Consider the following 21446-nt stretch of genomic DNA (forward strand, 5'->3'; position numbering starts at 1 on the left):
ATTGTCTTCTGTGTGATGTGTGCATAATTTTAATATCATTGCCCCCACGAAAATAACCTTACAAAAAAAAACTCTACGCTGGAATTGGTCTAGCGCTCGTGATTTTATACATTGGGGACAATTCCAGTAAGGGATGACCTACTGAAAAAATATCATTGCCCTCACGCCAGGGATGACCTATTGATTGAAAACGAATTTCATACTCATATATTATACACGGTCTGTTTTGGGTTAGATTCTTAACGCGTGTGTACCACACAATAATGGTTAATGAGAGGTTGAAATGCCTCTGGGAGTCTTTTCGATCCCCAAAAGATAGACTGTTGTGGAGAAGCTACCAAGTAATTTTTTATCACACATTGATGACATACTAATCATTTTAGTCCCTTTTGTGGTGATTAAGTTTGTATCACGCCCCGATCCCGACATACATTGAGAATTGACATGTGACAAGGGGAAATAACGTTCGTCGAATACGGCATAAATTACGGAAGGAAATACTTTAACTAATAAACCAAAATAATATGGAGATGACTAAGTTCTCCACAAGATATTTACAAATATGTACATCCCGAAAAGAAGTACAACCCTCGCTAGACTAAGAACAAGTTCAAGGTGCTCAAAAGAAAGTCCCAAAAGATAAAGTACAAGAGAGGATATAGGGGTAACCTAACACTCCAAGTCTCTGATAACTGCACTGCTACCCCATCCACGTACCTTTCAAAAGCTACTCAGACCTGTCACCTATAAGATCAATGCCTACACCATCAGAATGGTGCACCGAGCAAACAACAACCCGGATAAGCTGCGAAGCTCGTGTGAGTGACAATAATACAATGCATGTGATAATAATAATAAAACCAACCATCAATCACAGTTTATAAACCTCGAATATAAAACATTCATAAGAAATCAGTACCAAACCTTTGATATCTCCGAATGAGTCACCTAGACATCCAACGGCTTTTCTAAGTCAAAACTCAAGGTTCTCGAAACTATAGTTTACGAAAACACTAAAAACTAAGGCTAAAGTGACATAGTTCAGCCGAAGCCTACATAAGTAACCAAACAGGAAGTGGCCCCCTATCACGGATTAACCAAGCAGAACCACCCCTGCAGTAACCAAGTAGGCAGTGACCCCTATCGCGGATTAACCAAGCATGATCATCCTTAAGTGTGTGTATGGCCATACTAAAGATACAAGGATCGCCTATCGCGGATCAACCAAGCACGATCCTTAGAAAATATGATCCCCTATAACGGATTAACCAAGTAGGACCATTAGTGATCCCCTATCACAGATTAACCAAGCAGGATCATGGTCTCTTACTAGCCCTCAATTTAATAAACATTTCAAAATATATATTTTCAAACATTTCATAAACATTTCAATAAGCAAGTCACATAACATTTCATAAAATCGATCAATGGTAAACTTTATAAAAACAATTATTTAGCATAAAACATAACTTTAGAAATTCATGTTGTATACACAAAGTATACTAGCATGGGAGTTTTTAGGGTAATAACAATATCACATATATTAAAGTCACTCACCTGGAGTCCGCACTAATGCACCCTAACACGAGAGTCAAGGCGTCACACTCTATCACTGCCTGTGGCTAAGTCCAATTTGGCTGGGAAGGCTCCAAATTGGCTCGCACTTGTTGGAAACCCTAAGGTGGGTTTTCTTCGATTCAACTTCATCGGTGTTCCAATGCCCCTACAATTGATTGGGTCTTGCTCCTAGGTCCAAGGGAAGTTTATTAAGGGTGGTGGTGAATGGAGAAACTCGTTGGAACAGCAGAATCGCCGTGAAAAACCTCCAAGCACCTGCATAGTTTATACAGTTTTTGGGCTTAAAATTCCTTCGAAATTGGGTGGACATGGTAGATGGGAGGTAATGGAAGAGGTGGCAGGTGTGGGATGGTTGAAGATCACTTGAAAATATGGTGGAAATGGCTGGAATTAGAACCAGGTCGAAGGTGTTATCGTGGGTGTACGGTCAACAGAAATGGAAAGGGAAAAATCCCTCTTTTCTTTTCTTCCCTTTTTCTAAAATCTGATTGGTCCCTTCCCTCTTCTAACTAATTGGTCCTTTAAACCAAATATCGGTCTGGGTCTCTTACCCACAAAGTGGGAGATAAATAATTCCTAAAATCTATAGTATCACAACTTCGAACGTCCGTAACTATACTGTTATAATCCGGACTCGCAAACGGCTTTCGCCTATGCGTTCGTGGTTTCGAGATCTATTTGAAAACACTAGTTGTAACTTCGAAAGGTCGACAAATGCTAAAGATTGATTATGAAACTTCAAACTCGATAACCAATCAATTAATATTCCTAAAATAAACGGAATTAAAATTAACTAATAAAGATATCGTAATCGCGAAATACGAATTTAAACTACGAGATACATAAAGAATATTGAAATTCCGGAAACGGGATTTCATAGTTTGTGTCTAAACTTGCTTAGATAGGGTTTACCGTGATTTCACGAATTTAAACTTGCTTAGATTTGAGTTCTCTGTCACTTATTTTTTTTGTCCTTTTTCAGTCCATTTTTTCTCCCAAAATCTTCCCTCTATGGTTGTTTGGATAGTGTGGGGATGTGGCAAGAGATGGAGCTGAATTTTTATGGTGTGGGTTATCTAGGTATAATGCGGCTTTTGTCCATGTTAAATTTGCCTTTTTGAGCTTGTGTCTTTCTTTTATGTCTCATGGTGGCGTTGATAGGGTTTACCGTGATGCAACTGATAGCTTCATTGGTAGTTTTGTGTGCAGAGTTCTTATTGTACCGGTCACTATTTGTTTCTTTTGCAGTTCCTCTTTGAAGTTGGCGTTGCCTGTATATGTAAACAGTGCTCTTTACTAGTTTTGCTGGCAATTTTGTGTGTAGAGTTTCTCATGAGGCGGATTTGAAGTGATTCAATTTTTAGTTGCTGAGATTAAAGTACTTTTGGCTTTGGAGTGTTAGATGTGTTATCATGCTAGTCACACTCGAAGATCCTCCGATATGGTAGCTATTAGATTGGTCAAGTTAGCCTTATTTTTTGTTTTGAAACTGTTTGTTTAAGGATTACTCGAATTTGATCTAGGATATTCTATTTGAAGTTTGTACTGTTTTTATAAAATGCTAATCAAACCATTATCGTTTTGCCTCAAAAAATTCATTTTCTCCGTAATCTTGGTACCACACGAGGCGTTGAGGCAATAACATACTTTTGATCCCAAGCAAAATGTATACCAAAGCCGAGTTGGTGGTTCGAATGAGGGAGCCCCTTGTCATTTCTCCTCAACGAAATAGTGTGGTAGGGAAAAAAACATGCAGAGGATCAGAATTCATAAAATAATGAGTCTTGTGGGTCACACTCACACACACCGTCATTACCTTGATACATTGCAACTTAATCTAATAACTTTGTTTCAATTTTCACGTTGTTGGATCACCCTGAAAGAACCCTCAAATAATTGAGTACAAATTCTCTCTGGATTTAAAAAAAATTGAGTCTAAGGATTAAATGATTCAGACCGTTGAAACTTGATTCAACGGCTAAAAGCAAGGGATCCTTTTAAAAGTTATAATAATTGTAGCCGTTAGATCAAATTTCAAGAATTCGTATCATTTGATCTTTAGACTCAGTTTTTTTAGATCCAAAGAAGATCTGTACTTCAAATAATTAACATATGAACCCGTATATGCCACGTTGTCTGATATTATAATTTGCTATTTTTAATATTATAAACTCATTTGTCAAAGGGAAATTTTATTTAAACTCATCTAACCTATTTCTACATCCAACTTACTCTTTTCACCCATTTGATTTTTAACTAAACTATTAATATCTCTTTAAACCCAAATTTAATACCTAATATACCCCCATAAATCCAATTCAATATGTTGGATTTATTTTTACACCCATTTGATTTTTAGAAGCTAAATAGACCTGGGAACTCCTCCTCGGCCACTTTATTTTCTCGTAGAAGCTCATAAGCAGCAGAGCTCACTTCAGGACTACCCTATCTTTTCACTGTAGTCATGCAAAAACACGATTCCCACGAGCTTCTAAATTTTATTTGAATGATGACCAGTTTTCATATGCATCTGGAAGGTCCATTTTGTTAAATGCAACTACATAAGGCTTTTCAGCAATTTCAGGGCTAAACAGTTCCAACTCCAGATGAACTGCATCAAACTCAAATTCTGGCTTGTGAAGGTTAAACCTAGTGAGACTGATCAGGTGGAAGATGAAACCAAACAAGTTGATAAATCAGATGAAGCAACATCGATTTTGGAAGCAGAGAAACTTTCAGCCTTACCTGACCTAGCGTTGAAGAATGATGAGATAGAAATGCTAAGAGCTGAGTTGGAAGAGAAAGCAAAGCAGTTAGAAGTGTCTGGTGAAGAAAGTCAGGGTATAAAGAATCAGCTAAACGAAGCGGCCTTAAATATTTTATCTGCCCAAGTAAAGGAAAAGGAAATGTCCTTGAAATTAAATCAGCTTGAAGAAGAGCTGGAAATAAGTAAGGGAAATGCAGGTCAGTTGAACGAGAAACTGCAAGCAACGGAAAGAGCAAAGGAAGCACTGGAAGCGGAGATGAAGAAGATGAGAGTGCAAACAGAGCAGTGGAGAAAGGCAGCATATGCTGCTGTACTTGCCGGGTGTGTGGAGATGAATGGTAGAGTAATTGAGCCATCAACTGGTGGCTACATCGGCTTTGTGGGGTCACCAGCTGATGACTTGGACGATGGATTCGGTAGTGGTAAAAGAAAGGGCTCTGACAAAAAAATGTTCGGTGACTTGTGGAAAAAGAAAGGCCAGAGATAGAGTTCTTTTTTTTTTATCTCTCACCCACACTTGTGTTTAACTTTGAAAATTTGTTTTTCCGTTGACGTGTAGGTACAAAATTTTCATTTTCTAGGGTTTTGATTACATCTCTCTCATCTACCAGTCAAGGTCCTCTCTTTTGTTTTTCTATGCCGACCTACCAGCTCTGTCCTGACGGGTCTCTGACCAAAGCTTACACTGCCCCAGAAAACACAATCATCTACCAACCCCAGCCTGTAAAATAAAAGCTTCTCTCTCAGCTCTCAGATTTATCTGCAAGGAGGAGGAAAAGAAACCCGAATTTTAAAAGAGTCAAAAGTTGATCCAAATCCTGGTACGAGAAAACCCTATTGAGAATTCAGCTAAATAGAAACCAGAACAAGAAAAGAATTTTAGGGTTTAATAACACTGATGAAGAACAGAGTGAGATTGTGAATCGTGATCTTAGAGAGAGAGAGAGAGGAGAGAGAGAGAGAGAGGGTTTATTGATAAATTTAGTTTTATTATTAATTTTATTTTGTACTTAATAGTAATTATGCAATAGGGTAAAATAGATAATTAACATTCAAAATTTTAAGTTGGGTGTAAAAAGAGATTGCATGGGTTTAAATAAAATTTCCGTTTGTCATATGTAGAATTAAGGAGCATCAACCTGATTCGTGAAAAGTGTGATATTTCTTCAACGACTTTCTAGATGGCTTTAAACTAATTATTTAAACTTATCCCATAATATTTTACTGTCTAGTTGAAAGGTTCTCTACATCCGCCCTTTCCCAAAACATTTCTTTAGACAATGACCCTGTTTTTTCTATACTATTTACTAAAGAACGATCAAATAGTTAAATCGCGCAGTCCCACATTTTTCTGGACGACTTCTGATTATTCTGAAGAACTTGATTATTTATACATGGTTGGTTTGGACCCTTTACTTATCTGTTCGATGCAACTTGCAATGATTTTAATATCATTACCCCCACGAAAATAATCTTACAAAAAAAACTCTACACCAGAATTGGTCTAGCACTTGTGATTTTTATACATTGAATAACGGTCATCCTATAACCACTACGAAATGACTCACTGATTGAAAACGAATTATAAACTCATATTTTATTCGTGTACATTTTGGATTAGATTTTTGAAGCGTGTAATTCACACAATAATGATTAAGGGGAGGTTGAAGTGCCTCTGTAGGTCTTTTTGGTCCCCCAAAAAGTAAACTGTTGTGTCTAAGCCACCAAGTGATTTTTTTTTATCACACATTAATGACATACTAATTTTTTTAGTCCATTTTAGGATGTTTAAGTTTGTGCCTAAGCTTGCTTATATTTGAGTTCTCAATCAATTATTTTTTTTGTCCTTTTTCAATCCAATCGTTCTCTCAAAATCTCCCATCTGTGGTTGTTTTGGGTAGTGTGGGTTGAAAAGAGATCCTCTCCGGATCCCTTCCACAAATCCACCCAATCACCTAATCCGAACCCTTGAAATTTGATCTAACGGCTAAAGTTATTATAACTTTTAGGGTTATTATACAAAATGGTCCCTAAGATTTGCATGATTAATAGAAATGGTCCTTGAGATTTCAAATCAATAGAAATTGCCCCTGAGATTGTCTACCATCCATGATTTTGGTCCTTCCGTTAAAAACTCCATTAAGTGTCTCGGAGCTCTTGGTTGGAAGTTTGGGCAATTTTCAAAGCTTTGTAACTCAATCATTTCTTAACCAAATTCGACCCATAATATATCAAAATGAAGATAGGAAAGTGTAGAACAAGATTATACCTATTTGGAAGCCCAATGATTCGTGGAGATAGCCGAAAAATAGCCTGAAAGGTGACTGGTCCGCAGGAAAACTGGAAAACTCGTCGGAAACTGGGTAAACTTTAAATGTTCATAACTTCTTCAATACTCAACGAAATCAAGTGATTCAAAAACGAAACTGATACTTCTCGATGAGACAAAGAGAATGGTATATCTTTACTACTAAATCGCCGTGGTTGGACCAAAAAACGGCTTGAAAGTGGCTAACTCAAAAATGGTTGGCCACTTTCGACCCGTTGTCCGACCAAACCACGGCGAGTTAGCCTTCGAAAAAGGTATAATTCTCTTCGTCTCATCAAGAACTATTATTTTCATTTTTAAATCACTCGATTTTGTTAAGTATTGAAGAAGTTATGAACGTTTAAAGTTTACCCAGTTTCCGGCAAGTTTTCCAGTTTTTCCTCTGACCAGTCACTTTTTAGGCTATTGTCTAGCCATCTCTGGCAACCATTGGACTTCTAAATAGGTATAATCTTATTCTACACTTTCCTATCTTCATTTTGATATATTATGGGTCGCATTTGGTTAAGAAATGATTGGGTTATGAAGCTTTGAAAATTGTCCAAACTTTTGGCCAAGAGCTCCGGGACACTTAACGGAGTTTTTAACGGAATGACCTAAATCATGGATGGTGGACAATCTCAGGGACCCTTTCTATTGATTTGATATCTCAGGGACCATTTCTATTGACCATGCAAATCTCAGGGCCCATTTTGTATAATAACCCTAACTTTTGAAAAGGCCCCTGTTTGTAGCTGTTTGATCAAATTTCAAGGGCTCGAATTGATTGATTGGGTGGATTTGGTGGAAGGCATCCGGAAAGGATCCCTTTCCGTGTGGGTTTGGCAAGAGATGAAATTAAATTTTTATGATGTGGGTTTTCTATATTATAGGGCGGCTTTCGTCCAGTGTCATATATATTTTTGGTATTTACCATGTTTAGTTTGATATTATGTAGGAAGCTGTTTCCCTTGAGGCAAAGGGTGGATGAGATCCTAGCATTAACCATGTCTTTACCAACCACTTGGACCTTGCCAGCAACACTACCCTACCAGGAGAGGTAAGAATCTAACTGATCCACATTCAAGATGTAATTTTAATCTCTATAATTTGTACTTAGTTACGTACTATGATGCAGGTTGCCCAAGTGACCTTAGAGTCCATGGCCATAGATTTTGGGCATGGGATAGCCAGCAGAAAAATTGATACACAAAATGATGGCCACCAAGTACCCGTGACCTAGTTAGCTCTTCTTCTCCAAAGCATGATGACCTAACTCTGCGCAGACTGTCTGCTGCTAAGGAACAATTGAAGTCCATTTCAGCAATGAACCATCAGCTGAGGCTTTGGGTGCATTAAACACCGTGACCTGCCATCCAAGGAACAACCTAGCCAGTCTCTGCAAAGGTGGCGTTTATAAGGAGTTCAAAGCAGCCTTCCAACTCTTAACTGAACAAGGGATGATCCCTTCGAGGATCACTTCCATGCTTAAGGATCTTCTTATGTCTAAGTTTGTGGCTGCAGAAAAGGTGGTGAAGTGTTTGTAGCCCAACACAAAGAGATCAAAGCTCGAATGGAACTGGTCAAGCAGAAATGCAAAAAGAGCAAAGACATTGTGTCCAATTATGATACCAATGACACGTCCCGACCTCGATATTCCTTGAATACCCGGATAGGCATATGCTGGTTGACACCCGAGGGTGACGAAAGCCATTTATTGAATACAACAATAATGATTAGGAGGAAATATACGTGAATAATCATTAAAATCTAAAAGTAATAAACAAAGTTTAAGGAAATGTCTAAAGTGCACATAATACATTCTAATTTAAGATCACAAAAGGAAAGATCATTACAAGATATCACAGAAGTGAATGATAGACTGCTACTGGTAAGGGAATGCCTCGTACGTTATGTCGTAGTCCTCGTTTCTAAAACCTGAATGGGGGCGCAAAACAAAGATGAGTGTACCAAGTTCATATATACAATACTACAACAACAACAACAACAAAGCCTTTTCCCACTAAGTGGGGTCGGCTATATGAATCCTAGAACGCCATTGCGCTCGGTTTTGTGTCATGTCCTCCGTTAGATCCAAATACTCAAGTCTTTTCTTAGGGTCTCTTCCAAAGTTTTCCTAGGTCTTCCTCTACCCCTTCGGCCCTGAACCTCTGTCCCGTAGTCACATTTTCGAACCGGAGCGTCAGTAGGCCTTCTTTGCACATGTCCAAACCACCGGAACCGATTTTCTCTCATATTTCCTTCAATTTTGGCTACTCCTACTTTACCTCGGATATCCTCATTCCCAATCTTATCCTTTCTCGTGTGCCCATACATCCCACGAAGCATCCTCATCTCCGCTACACCCATTTTGTGTACGTGTTGATGCTTCACCGCCCAACATTCTGTGCCATACAACATCGCTGGCCTTATTGCCGTCCTATAAAATTTTCCCTTGAGCTTCAGTGGCCTACGACGGTCACACAACACGCCGGATGCACTCTTACACTTCATCCATCCAGCTTGTATTCTATGGTTGAGATCTCCATCTAATTCTTCGTTCTCTTGCAAGATAGATCCTAGGTAGCGAAAACGGTCACTTTTTGTGATCTTCGCTAGATTGTTCCGGTCACTAGTGTGGATAAGTATATAAATGGATAGAGATAGGAAAGCAAACACAAGATGTACGTGGTTCACCCAGATTGGCTACGTCCACGGAATAGAGGAGTTCTCATTAATTGTGAAGGGTTTACACAAGTACATAGGTTCAAGCTCTCCTTTAGTGAGTACAAGTGAATGATTTAGTACAAATGACATTAGGAAATATTGTGGGAGAATGATCTCGTAGCCACGAAACTTCTAAGTACCGGAGTGTGGTATCGTCTTGACTTGCCTTATCTGTCTCATAGGTAGATGTGGCATCTTCTCTGGAAGTACTCTTCCTCCATCCAGGGGTGGTATCTGTAACTGGTGGAGATGCACAAGGTAATGTATCAATTTCACTTGAAGATTACTTGTAGTTTCATGCTTGGTCAAGCGCGATACAAACCATGTAGTAGGACTCCCCCAAGTCGCCGAGCTAAGGGATCTGCTGAAAGAGGTGACAGACAAGGTAAGCAATCAGAGCTCCGGCTTATTGTTCACATTCTCCCTATCTTGCAGGCAGCATGAAGGATAAAGAGAAGAAAAATAAGAAGAGACGATATGGGATACTTTTGCTTTTGAAGAAGTAACTTTCCACAGGCTTATTCTTGAACTGGGCTGGAGGGTTTTCTGGTTTCCTCCAAAGTATAAGGCCGACTGAAGAATTTGAGGGTCAAAACAAGTCCATCAAATCTAGAGTACGTTCGACCCTGCTGATATGGGATACTTTTTCTTTTGACAGAGTAGTGGATGTATCGGCACGTGTGCTGTTACGCTTGTCTCCACATGCTTCCTTGTATCCTTCTCACTTGCCCTATCTATTCCTCAGGCAGATGCGGTATCTTCCCTGGAAGCATAAGATGTTGAAGATGAGTACTTGAGAGCAATGCCAGGTAAGTAATCAGGTAAGGGGTTCCAGGCAGTCAGTTCCTGGCTGGAAGCTTGATTCCAAGTGCTGACTGATTGCTCTCTTTCTCCTTGTCTTGCAGGTAAGAACAAGGCCAAAGGAAAAGACAGGGAAAAAGCATGATATGGGATACTCTTGCTTTTAACCCTGATGATATGAGATATTCTTGCTCTAGTATAGCTTGTTTACAGAGGTATTATCGGGGGGAAAGAAAGCTGAATATTTCGAAAGGCTTCGTTGGGAGTGCCCTCTCAGATAAGAGAAAGGGTTGAGCATTTTTGTAGGTCTGCCTGTCTGTTATGGATGGAGGTCGACATATATAGGAGTCTCCCTAACATCAAGTAATAATGCTATTCCTTTACCCTGCTTGGTCATAGCACGGTAGTGGAAGCTGCCAGCTTCACATGTTTTAACTCTGTCAAAGCACTTTGAAAAAGTGGTCTGTGGTATCTGGAAAGCTGATGTTGCGTGTGAAGATTACAGACAAGCTTTATCCAAGGAGATCCAGCTCTTGAAGTTGGGAAAGTGGTGCCTCCTCGGTTTTCGAACAAGCAATCCTGTCGGGGATCTGGCTCTCGAGATTCGGAGAACGATGCCTCTTCGATTTTTGAGAAAGCAATCCTGCTGGGGGTCTGGCTCTCGAGATTCAGAGAGCGGTGTCTCTTCGATTTTTGAGAAAGTAATCATGTTGGGAGTCTGGCTCTCGAGATTCGGAGGGCGGTGCCTCTTCGATTTTGGAGCAAGCAATCTTGTTGGGAGTGTTTTCTCGAATGTGAGTAAAGGTTGGGCATGTTTGCTAGTCTACCTTGCCACGAAGCACAGAGGTTGACACACAAGGACTTTCCAATTATCCAGCAGTGGTACTGTTCCTTTACCCTCTATTCGATTTTTGAGAAAGTAATCATGTTGGGAGTCTGGCTCTCGAGATTCGGAGGGCGGTGCCTCTTCGATTTTGGAGCAAGCAATCTTGTTGGGAGTGTTTTCTCGAATGTGAGTAAAGGTTGGGCATGTTTGCTAGTCTACCTTGCCACGAAGCACAAAGGTTGACACACAGGGACTTTCCAATTATCCAGCAGTGGTACTGTTCCTTTACCCTATCTTCGATTTTTGAGAAAGTAATCATGTTGGGAGTCTGGCTCTCGAGATTCGGAGGGCGGTGTCTCTTCGATTTTGGAGCAAGCAATCTTGTTGGGAGTGTTTTCTCGAATGTGAGTAAAGGTTGGGCATGTTTGCTAGTCTACCTTGCCACGAAGCACAGAGGTTGACACACCGGGACTTTCCAATTATCCAGCAGTGGTATTGTTCCTTTACCCTTGTGGGTAATAATATGGTAGCTAGACCTTCAAAATTTATGTGTCTAAACTTTGTTAGTGTTGTTTCTTTGCAATTCTTTTACCCTTCTTGGTCAGAGCGATGTAGTGGGAACTGCAAGCTTCACGTGTCTCAACTTTGTCAGAGAACTTTGGTAAAGTTATCTGTGGTACCCATGAGCTACTGTTGCGTGTGGGAAGTGGGTGATTGAACAGTACGATTCATGTGCTTTCTACTTCGCCAGAAATCTTCGACAGAATGCCCATAATTTCCGCAAAGCTGAGTGTGCGTGTGACAGGTGCTGACAAGGCTGGAAAAGTAGGTGCCTCTTCGATTTCTGAGATCGGCCCTCGTGGTCTTTGAGCAGCCCAGCTTTTGAGAAAGCAAGCCTCTTCGATTTCTGAGATCGGCCTTCGTGGTCTTTGAGCAGCCCAGCTTTTGAGAAAGCAAACGCCTCTTCGATTTCTGAGATCGACCCTCGTGGTCTCTGAGCAGCCCAGCTTTTGAGAAAGCAAACGCCTCTTCGATTTCTGAGCAGGCGCCTCTTCGATTTCTGAAGCTTCGTCGAGTGCAGATTTTTATAGGGGTTGACATTAAGTTCCAAAGCACACTTGAATATCCACCAGTAGAAGCTCCATTCTTGCACTTCTAAGATCTTGATTTGTCCGACCTCTTCTATCTTCACACCTTTGAAAATGTCTGGCCCCTCCGACCGTCGTTTTGACTTGAACCTTGTTGAAGAGGCAGCCCCGCCTTCTCCAGACAACATATGGCGCCCCTCCTTCGTCTCCCCTACTGGTCCTCTCACCGTTGGGGATTCCGTGATGAAGAATGATATGACCGCTGCGGTAGTGGCCAGGAACCTTCTCACTCCCAAAGATAACAGACTACTTTCCAAACGGTCTGATGAGTTGGCTGTTAAGGATTCTCTGGCTCTCAGTGTTCAGTGTGCAGGTTCTGTGTCTAATATGGCCCAACGCCTATTTGCTCGAACCCGTCAAGTTGAATCATTGGCGGCTGAAGTGATGAGTCTCAAGCAAGAGATTAGAGGGCTCAAGCATGAGAATAAACAGTTGCACCGGCTCGCACATGACTATGCTACAAACATGAAGAGGAAGCTTGACCAGATGAAGGAATCTGATGGTCAGGTTTTACTTGATCATCAGAGATTTGTGGGTTTGTTCCAAAGGCATTTATTGCCTTCGTCTTCTGGGGCTGTACCGCGTAATGAAGCTCCAAATGATCAACCTCTGATGCCTCCTCCTTCTAGGGTTTTGTCCAGTACTGAGGCTCCGAATGATCCCCCTCCGGTGCCTTCTCTTTCTGGGGCTCTACCGACTGCTGAGACTTCTCCTAAGCAACCTTTGTGAAGGCTCCCTCTTGTTTGTTTATTTTGACTCAAGTATATGTACATATTTGTAACTTATTGGGGATATCAATAAATAAGCTTTCCTTCATTTCAACATATTGTGTTAAATACACCAAAGCCTTCTTCGCTAAGTTCTTTGAATTTTCTTTTGTTGAAGCTTGTATGTTGAAGCTTTGTGAGTGGAGCATATAGGTTGAGGTAGTGTTCCCTTAATTTCCCGAGTGAGGAAAACTTCTCGGTTGGAGACTTGGAAAATCCAAGTCACTGAGTGGGATCGGCTATATGAATCTTAGAACGCCATTGTGTTCTGTCCTGTGTCATGTCCTCCGTTAGATCCAAGTACTCTAAGTCTTTTCTTAGGGTCTCTTCCAAAGTTTTCCTAGGTCTTCCTCTACCCCTTCGGCCCTGAACCTCTGTCCCATAGTCGCATCTTCTAATCGGAGCGTCAGTAGGCCTTCTTTGCACATGTCCAAACCACCGTAACCGATTTTTTCTCATCTTTCCTTCAATTTCGGCTACTCCTACATTACCCCGGATATCCTCATTCCTAATCTTATCCTTTCTCGTGTGCCCACACATCCAACGAAGCATCCTCATCTCCGCTACACCCATTTTGTGTACGTGTTGATGCTTCACCGCCCAACATTCTGTGCCATACAGCATCGCCGACCTTATTGCCGTGCTATAAAATTTTCCCTTGAGCTTCAGTGGCATACGGCGGTCACACAACACGCCGGATGCACTCTTCCACTTCATCCATCCAGCTTGTATTCTATGGTTGAGATCTCCATCTAATTCTCCGTTCTTTTGCAAGATAGATCCTAGGTAACGAAAACGGTCGCTCTTTGGTATTTCTTGATCTCCGATCCTCACCCCTAACTCGTTTTGGCCTCCATTTGCACTGAACTTGCACTCCATATATTCTGTCTTTGATCGGCTTAGGCGAAGACCTTTAGATTCCAACACTTCTCTCCAAAGGTTAAGCTTTGCATTTACCCCTTCCTGAGTTTTATCTATCAGCACTATATCGTCTGCGAAAAGCATACACCAAGGAATATCACCTTGAATATGTCCTGTTAACTCATCCATTACCAACGCAAAAAGGTAAGGACTTAAGGATGAGCCTTGATGTAATCCTACAGTTATGGGAAAGCTTTCGGTTTGTCCTTCATGAGTTCTTACGGCAGTCTTTGCTCCTTTATACATATCTTGTATAGCTTGGATATATGCTACTCGTACTCCTTTCTTCTCTAAAATCCTCCAAAGAATGTCTCTTGGGACCCTATCATACGCTTTTTCCAAATCTATAAAGACCATGTGTAAATCCTTTTTCCCATCTCTATATCTTTCCATCAATCTTCGTAAGAGATAGATTGCCTCCGTGGTTGAGCGCCCTGGCATGAACCCGAATTGGTTGTCCGAAACCTGTGTCTCTTGACTCAATCTATGCTCAATGACTCTCTCCCAGAGCTTCATTGTATACTCATTAGCTTAATACCCCTATAGTTCATGCAATTTTGTACATCGCCCTTATTCTTGTAGATAGGCACCAAAGTGCTCATTCGCCACTCATTCGGCATCTTCTTCGTTTTCAAAATCCTATTGAAAATGTCAGTGAGCCATGTTATACCTGTCTCTCCCAAAACTTTCCACACTTCGATTGGTATATCGTCTGGGCCTACTGCTTTTCTATGCTTCATCTTCTTCAAAGCTACAACCACTTCTTCCTTCCGGATTCTACGATAAAAAGAGTAGTTTCTACACTCTTCTGAGTTACTCAACTCCCCTAAAGAAGCACTCCTTTCATGTCCTTCATTGAAAAGATTATGAAAATAACCTTTCCATCTGTCTTTAACCGCGTTCTCTGTAGCAAGAACCTTTCCATCCTCATCCTTGATGCACCTCACTTGGTTTAGGTCCCTTGTCTTCTTTTCCCTTGCTCTAGCTAGTTTATAGATATCCAACTCTCCTTCTTTGGTATCTAGTCGCTTATACATATCGTCATAAGCCGCTAACTTAGCTTCTCTCACAGCTTTCTTCGCCTCTTGCTTCGCTTTTCTATACCTTTCACCATTTTCATCGGTCCTATCCTTGTATAAGGCTTTACAACATTCCTTCTTAGCCTTCACCTTTGCTTGTACCTCCTCATTCCACCACCAAGATTCCTTTTGGTGTGGGGCAAAGCCCTTGGACTCTCCTAATACCTCTTTTGCTACTTTTCGGATTATATAAAGAAAACTACTAGCATAATAAGTGATAGGTTTACTAAAAACCCTAGCATGCCAAAAACATCTCAAAATATCAATCGTTGCACAGATCATCTCGTAAGCGCGATGTGCTGCCAGTAAGATCACTGAATAAATATAACTCCCGGGCCTATGCCAGCACCGTGGTCTCTGTGCCCGTAGCAAGAGATTACCAACTCCCGGCCCAATGCCTGCTCCGTGTCCCTCAGCCCGTAAGTAGGGATTATTTCTCCCGGCATAACTACCAACACTAGATCCTCACCCCAGGCGGCATAGTGTCCACGAGGTACACACAAATAGTTATGCCTCTCAAATATAACCACTTCATAGTATAAAGTCATCCATCGTCTATACTATAAAGAGGGGTTTTGAAAACATGTTCTAGCATCCTATTGTCATCCATCAGATAGTCTACCATTCATGGTTTTTATAGAAAATACGATATATTAAAATATAGCTCAATATAGGCTAACAATTAATTCCTTACAAAATAACGAGACGAGAATCAACATTTCAATAAACATGCTTAACATAAAATTAGTTCATAAACTCGTAAGGCATGAATTTCATTTATGCAAATAAACTATAAAATTATGCAAATTTTAGAAGGGGTCCCCTCACAGATACTCCCTAGCAGTAAAATTGTGCAGAAAAGGATTAGGGAGGTCCTAACTAGAAACTTCACCTAAGCACAAAAAAATGTACAATTTATCAAACTACCCAACTATAGAATTTCAAGAAATGGAAATGGGTCTTGGGTTTGGATCCAGATTAGGGTTTAGGTTTAGGTTAAATAAGGTTTGGACCTATTGGGTTTTGGGTTTGGATAGTTTAGGAACAAAAGGGTGGTTTGGGCTTGAGCCCAAACCCACACAACACGCACACACACACACACACACACACACACACACACACACACACACACACACACACACACACACATACACACACACCAGCACACACATATGCATGCACACATGCACTCACATACACACACACAGTACAACATACCACATAGTACACATATACACTCACATCATATGCACATACACACGCACTAAACACACACACGCACACACACACACACACACACACACACACACACACACACATACACACACACACGCACGCACACATTGTACACGCACACACCCATACACAACAACACACACACACACTCACACGGGTGCACAGTATACACATCACACACCTACACACCACACACGTGCGCTACACACACAAACCACTTACACTCACACATTCACACAGACACACCCACACACACAGTTAACACACACATACATCGCAACCTACACCACACATACACTGTACTGCACACACATACACGGCACTGTCCAACAAATAACAAGGTAATTAATTATCTGGGTTCGAATTCAAAGGGGTCTGTGCACCCACATCAACAAACTCGCTGGAGTTCGTCCTTTCACACTTGCCGTGAATTGGAAAATAGAGATTGAAGTGCATGCAGGGGTTAGGGCTTGAATAAAGGGTTCAAAACCTCATCCCAGTTATCATAGAGACAAAAAGGAAGAGATTAGATGCACTAAGACACCCACCAATTTCGAACTCGACGACATTTCACCGGAGTTTGTCATCGGAGCTGGGTTCTTAGCATAAAGAAGAGTTGAGGTCAAAACCTTCGAGTTTTGCCATAAAACCAACATCAAAAATCATAAAACAACATGCATAACCCAGAAATTTGAAGAAGGAACACAAGTCTCACCTGGGTTCGAGTTTTAAAGCTTTAAAGCTATCAGCTTCAATGGCAGAACATTCCATGGTGCTCTGATGGCATATGCAAGGGTAATGTTGAGTTCGTTGAGTCTCAAGGATTCCAAATATATGAATTTTTTGTTCGATTTTGTGAGAGAGCTAAGGTAAGGGCTAGGTGAAGATCTCGAAGCAGAGAGAGAGAGAGATAGATGGATTTCAGAAAATGCAGAGGGAGAGCTCGGGAAGAGAAAAAAGTTAGGGAGCTGCCACTTGGCAGTTTAGGAGGAATGAGGTATCTAGATCGACGACTAGGATTAAATGAGATAAGGGACTAAATTGATAGACTTAAACATGTTTCAGGGAGAAATATAGAAATATAGATAAAAATGTGGGGGTGGGTATAACAGCCAAGGTTGAAGAACTCAAGGCTAAACTTGCCCGAGTAAAGGCAGAATGAGCGGAGGCAATGGGAAGTCTAAAAAGTGCAATGGATGAAATGGAGCTTCTTAAGCAAAGCTTCGCAGATAGTTCTTCAGAATTCGAAAACTTCATTGTCAGGCATGCCACCTTGACATTATTACAAAAGTGTGGCCCTGTTGGAACCTAGGTCGTCATACAAGATGTACTAAAAAAGTACTTACATTTTTAGTAACTTTTGAACAGCTCTTTAAGTTTTAGTAACTTTTGCATATGTGAATAGCCAATCTTGGCTTGAAATTATGTATAAGTGTTCAAAGAAATGAAATCTAGCCATTCGATGCTTTGATCTAAACAATATTCTTGCACAACTTTGTTAGTCCAACATTGTCTTGAACTATACTTAATGCAATGCAGGAACCAGTTTAAAAGCATATTAAGTAAAGCTTGTTAAAGTCCCACATCGGTGAGGATAAAGAAACCCAATGGGTTTAAATATGATTACCCTACTTTAATTAATATTGAGGTTTTTTGTGGTAAAACCCCATCATCAGATTGGGCAGGTGGTAAAGTTTGGGACAATATTGGTATCCGTTAGAGTGGGGCATGGGCCGTCGATCAAAAAATCCAAAATGGTATCAGAGCCCATGGGCCTGTGCAAGCTAAAGGCTTATCACCAGAAAGGGCTTGGGAATAGGATTGGACTCTTAACATAGAGCCGGCCTCTTAGCTTCTAAAAAAACACTTTCTAAAAAAGATTGAAAATAAGTTTGGACTCCATTGGAGCCGATCTTTGAGTTTTAATTGTCGATGTGTGGATCTCCACGTGTGAACCACTAAATGGGGTTACATGTGAGGGGAGTGTTAAAGTCCCACATCGGTGGGGATAAGAACAAGTTCACCCCAAGCACATAGGCTGGTCCAAAGTGGGAAAAATAGGCTAGCACCCCTTAAAAACCTCCCAGGTTGGCACCTAGCCCAAGCCAGTCTCCATAGGCAGGCCCAAAACGTGCTGAGCTAGAGATCGGCCTACATGATGCCAGCATAATGTCAACCACCTGATATTCTTTTTTTTTTTTTTTTTGCGCCAGGTGTGTGGAAAACACGTGTGCGAGGTCGCGAGTGGCCGACTGCATCGCAGAGGTGGGGCCCATTATGCAGGCACAATATGTGGTTCTTCCATGTGGATATATGGCACAATGAGGATCGTTAAATTTCCAACGGCTATTTTTCTAGGCCATTGGATTTCAACGGTAAAAAAAATTGAAATTTAAAATTAATGGCTACTGATGTGGCACAATGAGGACCGTTCGATTTCAGATCAACGGTCCAGATTTTTTGGCCAAAATACATTTAAAAAAATGTTAGAAATTAATAATATTTTTTTATAAAGTCAAAAATTAAAAATCAGATTATTGTTTCATAATAAGAATTAATAATATTTTAATAAAATTGACTAGGCTATTTAGTTTTAGCGATGGAGATGCATTTTGCCAATTAAACTGTTCATAGGGTCTATCACTGTTCACTGAGTGGATTAAATGGGCTGGGTGCCAGGGCATTTTTTAGGGTGGACTTGCTCTGAAGAAACCCAATGGGTTTAAATATGATTACCTTACTCAAACTAATACTAAGGCCTTTTGTGGTAAATCCCCACACTTGATAGATTGGGCAGGTGGTAAAATTGGGGACAATATTGTATCGTTAAAGTGGAGCCCAACGGGCCCGTCGATCCAAAAACCCAACATGGTATCAGAGCCCATGATTACGAACCCGTGCAAGCTAAAGACTTGTCACCAGGAAGGGCTTGGAAACAATATTGAACTTTTAACATAGCCGACCTCTAAGTTCCTAAAAAGACATTTCCTTAAAAAGATTGAAACAAGTTTGGACTCTATTAGAGCCAACCTATGAGTTTCAATTGTCGATGTGTGGATCTCCACGTGTGAACCACTAAATGGGATTACAAGTGAGGGGGAGTGTTAAAGTCCCACATCGGTGATGGGAAGAAAACCAAAGGGGTTAAAATATGATTACCCCACTCTAACTAATACCGAAGCCTTTTATGGTAAAACTCCACACCTGACGGATTGGGCAGGTGTTAAAGTAGGGGACAGTATCAATGTCATTAGAATGGGGCCCAACGGGCCCGTTGATCCAAAAATCCAACAAAACATGGGGGTAAAATGAAGGGAAAAAAACCCTACTTTCATTTCGGTTACATTCATAAATTTTCCCCCGTATATACTTGTCTTAATATTATCAAAGTGTGTTTCAGCATGCTCTAGTAAGAAGCACGTTTACTACTAAATGCTTTCAGTTAGAAGCAGTTTTGTTACAACCACAATGAACTTTTCACTAATCGAAGTTGTGACAACCCGTCCCAGAAATTTCGGAACGATGGGATACTTTTGTAATTTCACTAAGTTTAGGATTTTTATTTTAAAAATTCTTTTGGGTCTTAATGTGTGTGCTCGTGGGGCCCATTTGTTTTGGTTTTGTCCTCTGGAACCCAAGTCTCTCTCTCTATCTCTCTTTCTCTCTTGATTCCATTTTTAGTCTCTCTCATTCGTCTTCACTCTTCTCTCCCCCCCCCCCCGAGCTCTTACACACACATGGCATGCAGGCAACAACAACGGTGATGACATCATTACCTCAAAACCTTCCCATGCACAATCTTAAACCAGGCTAAGGCCCTAGCATAACCCAATGGCAAAGGCCATTGGCCTCCTCCCTCCCCTGACGAACCCCGACGAGCTTCCACAACCTCCAACATGGAAACGCCTTGGAAAGGCTTTCCTAGATTCTGGCGAGGTATGTCGTGCCTTCCAGCCAACTTTCCGGCCATCTCCGACCACCTATGCTACTCGAGTGAGGTGCATTTAATGTGGCATTTCTGTCATCGCTAGTTTGCGTGGCTCTTCGACGGCGATGTATCTGTGAGTGGACCCTTTCTAAAATGCATGTTTTAATAGTAGAAATGCATACATGAAAAGCATGATTTATTGATTATGTTTTGTGAAAACGTTTTATAACCAATTTGGATTTACACTTATGGATTATCATGCTATACTGAGAATAGTTTGGAATACCATATTTTATTGAACTAATGTTCTTTATAGTATATATGATGGATGACTATATACTACTTATGAACATGTTTTCTTTACACTTCTTTGTAGTATATATGATGGATGACTATATGCTATGAAGATGATTTTGTGATATATGTACCTATGTTTTGGGAAAGAATATATTCAATGTTTTTGTGCGTATCTAGTGATCACTATTCTGCCTACGGGCGATGATACTTATATTGGCTTTGGCTGGGCATAGGTTGGTGCCTGTTTGGCTACGGCCGGGAGTAGGTAGGTGCCTGTTTGGCAAATGAAGTGTTCTGAAGGAAGTGTTCTAAATGAAGAGTTCTCTATGCCTTTCGGGCGATACTGATACCACTAGTTAGCACATTATATACGAGATATGTTTCATGAAAGGTTTTATGGCATGCTAGGATTTTTGGAAAACCTATTATATATTATACTATTGAGTTTTTCATTAAAACTTTTGGGGTTAGTATGTTAATAACTATTTTAGTATTATGTATGTGTGTGTGTGTGTGTGTATATATTAGTATGTTAATAACTGTTTTAGTATTATATATATATATATATATATATATATATATATATATATATATATATGTATATATATATATATATATATATCTTCGAGTCCTCTCAATGTAGGACCCACATCCTTTTATTCATTCAATTTTATATTCTTTCTTTTTAGTATTCTAGTTAGTTGTATGCTTTGATAAAGGTCCCAAGTTGCATAATCATTACCTTTAAATTTATAAGTCATATTTATTTCATATTAACATGCATTCTAATATGGCTTCGTCACCTTCGATTGTAGACCAGCACGTGCCTACCTTGGTGTTTGAGATAATATCAGGGTTAGGCGTGTCAGTTTGGTTTCAGAGTGTGGTTTGTTCAGAGCATACCTAGGATTTTCTGTTACGGTAGTAGTGTGTCAGTCATGACATCATTTGGATGTCACGACTTTCGGATTTGTTGTCTTTCAGCATGGTTGTGCAACTTTCAACATCGGATTGATACTCTGTAGAGTACATTCCCTAGAAATTATAAGTGGGACTGAATCTA

At 40.4% G+C, this 21446-nt stretch overlaps 1 protein-coding gene across 1 annotated transcript; it reads left to right on the forward strand.

The window, feature by feature from the left end:
• The first annotated feature begins 4184 nt into the window (after positions 1-4184).
• LOC139191112 (interactor of constitutive active ROPs 1-like) lies at positions 4185-4832 on the forward strand. Its single transcript, XM_070811662.1, has one exon. The coding sequence runs from the start codon at positions 4185-4187 to the stop codon at positions 4830-4832; it is 648 nt and encodes a 215-aa protein (XP_070667763.1).
• The last annotated feature ends 16614 nt before the right edge of the window (positions 4833-21446 follow it).

This window comes from Malus domestica, chromosome 14 (assembly GCF_042453785.1).
Source record: "Malus domestica chromosome 14, GDT2T_hap1".
Classification (NCBI taxonomy): Eukaryota; Viridiplantae; Streptophyta; class Magnoliopsida; order Rosales; family Rosaceae; genus Malus; species Malus domestica.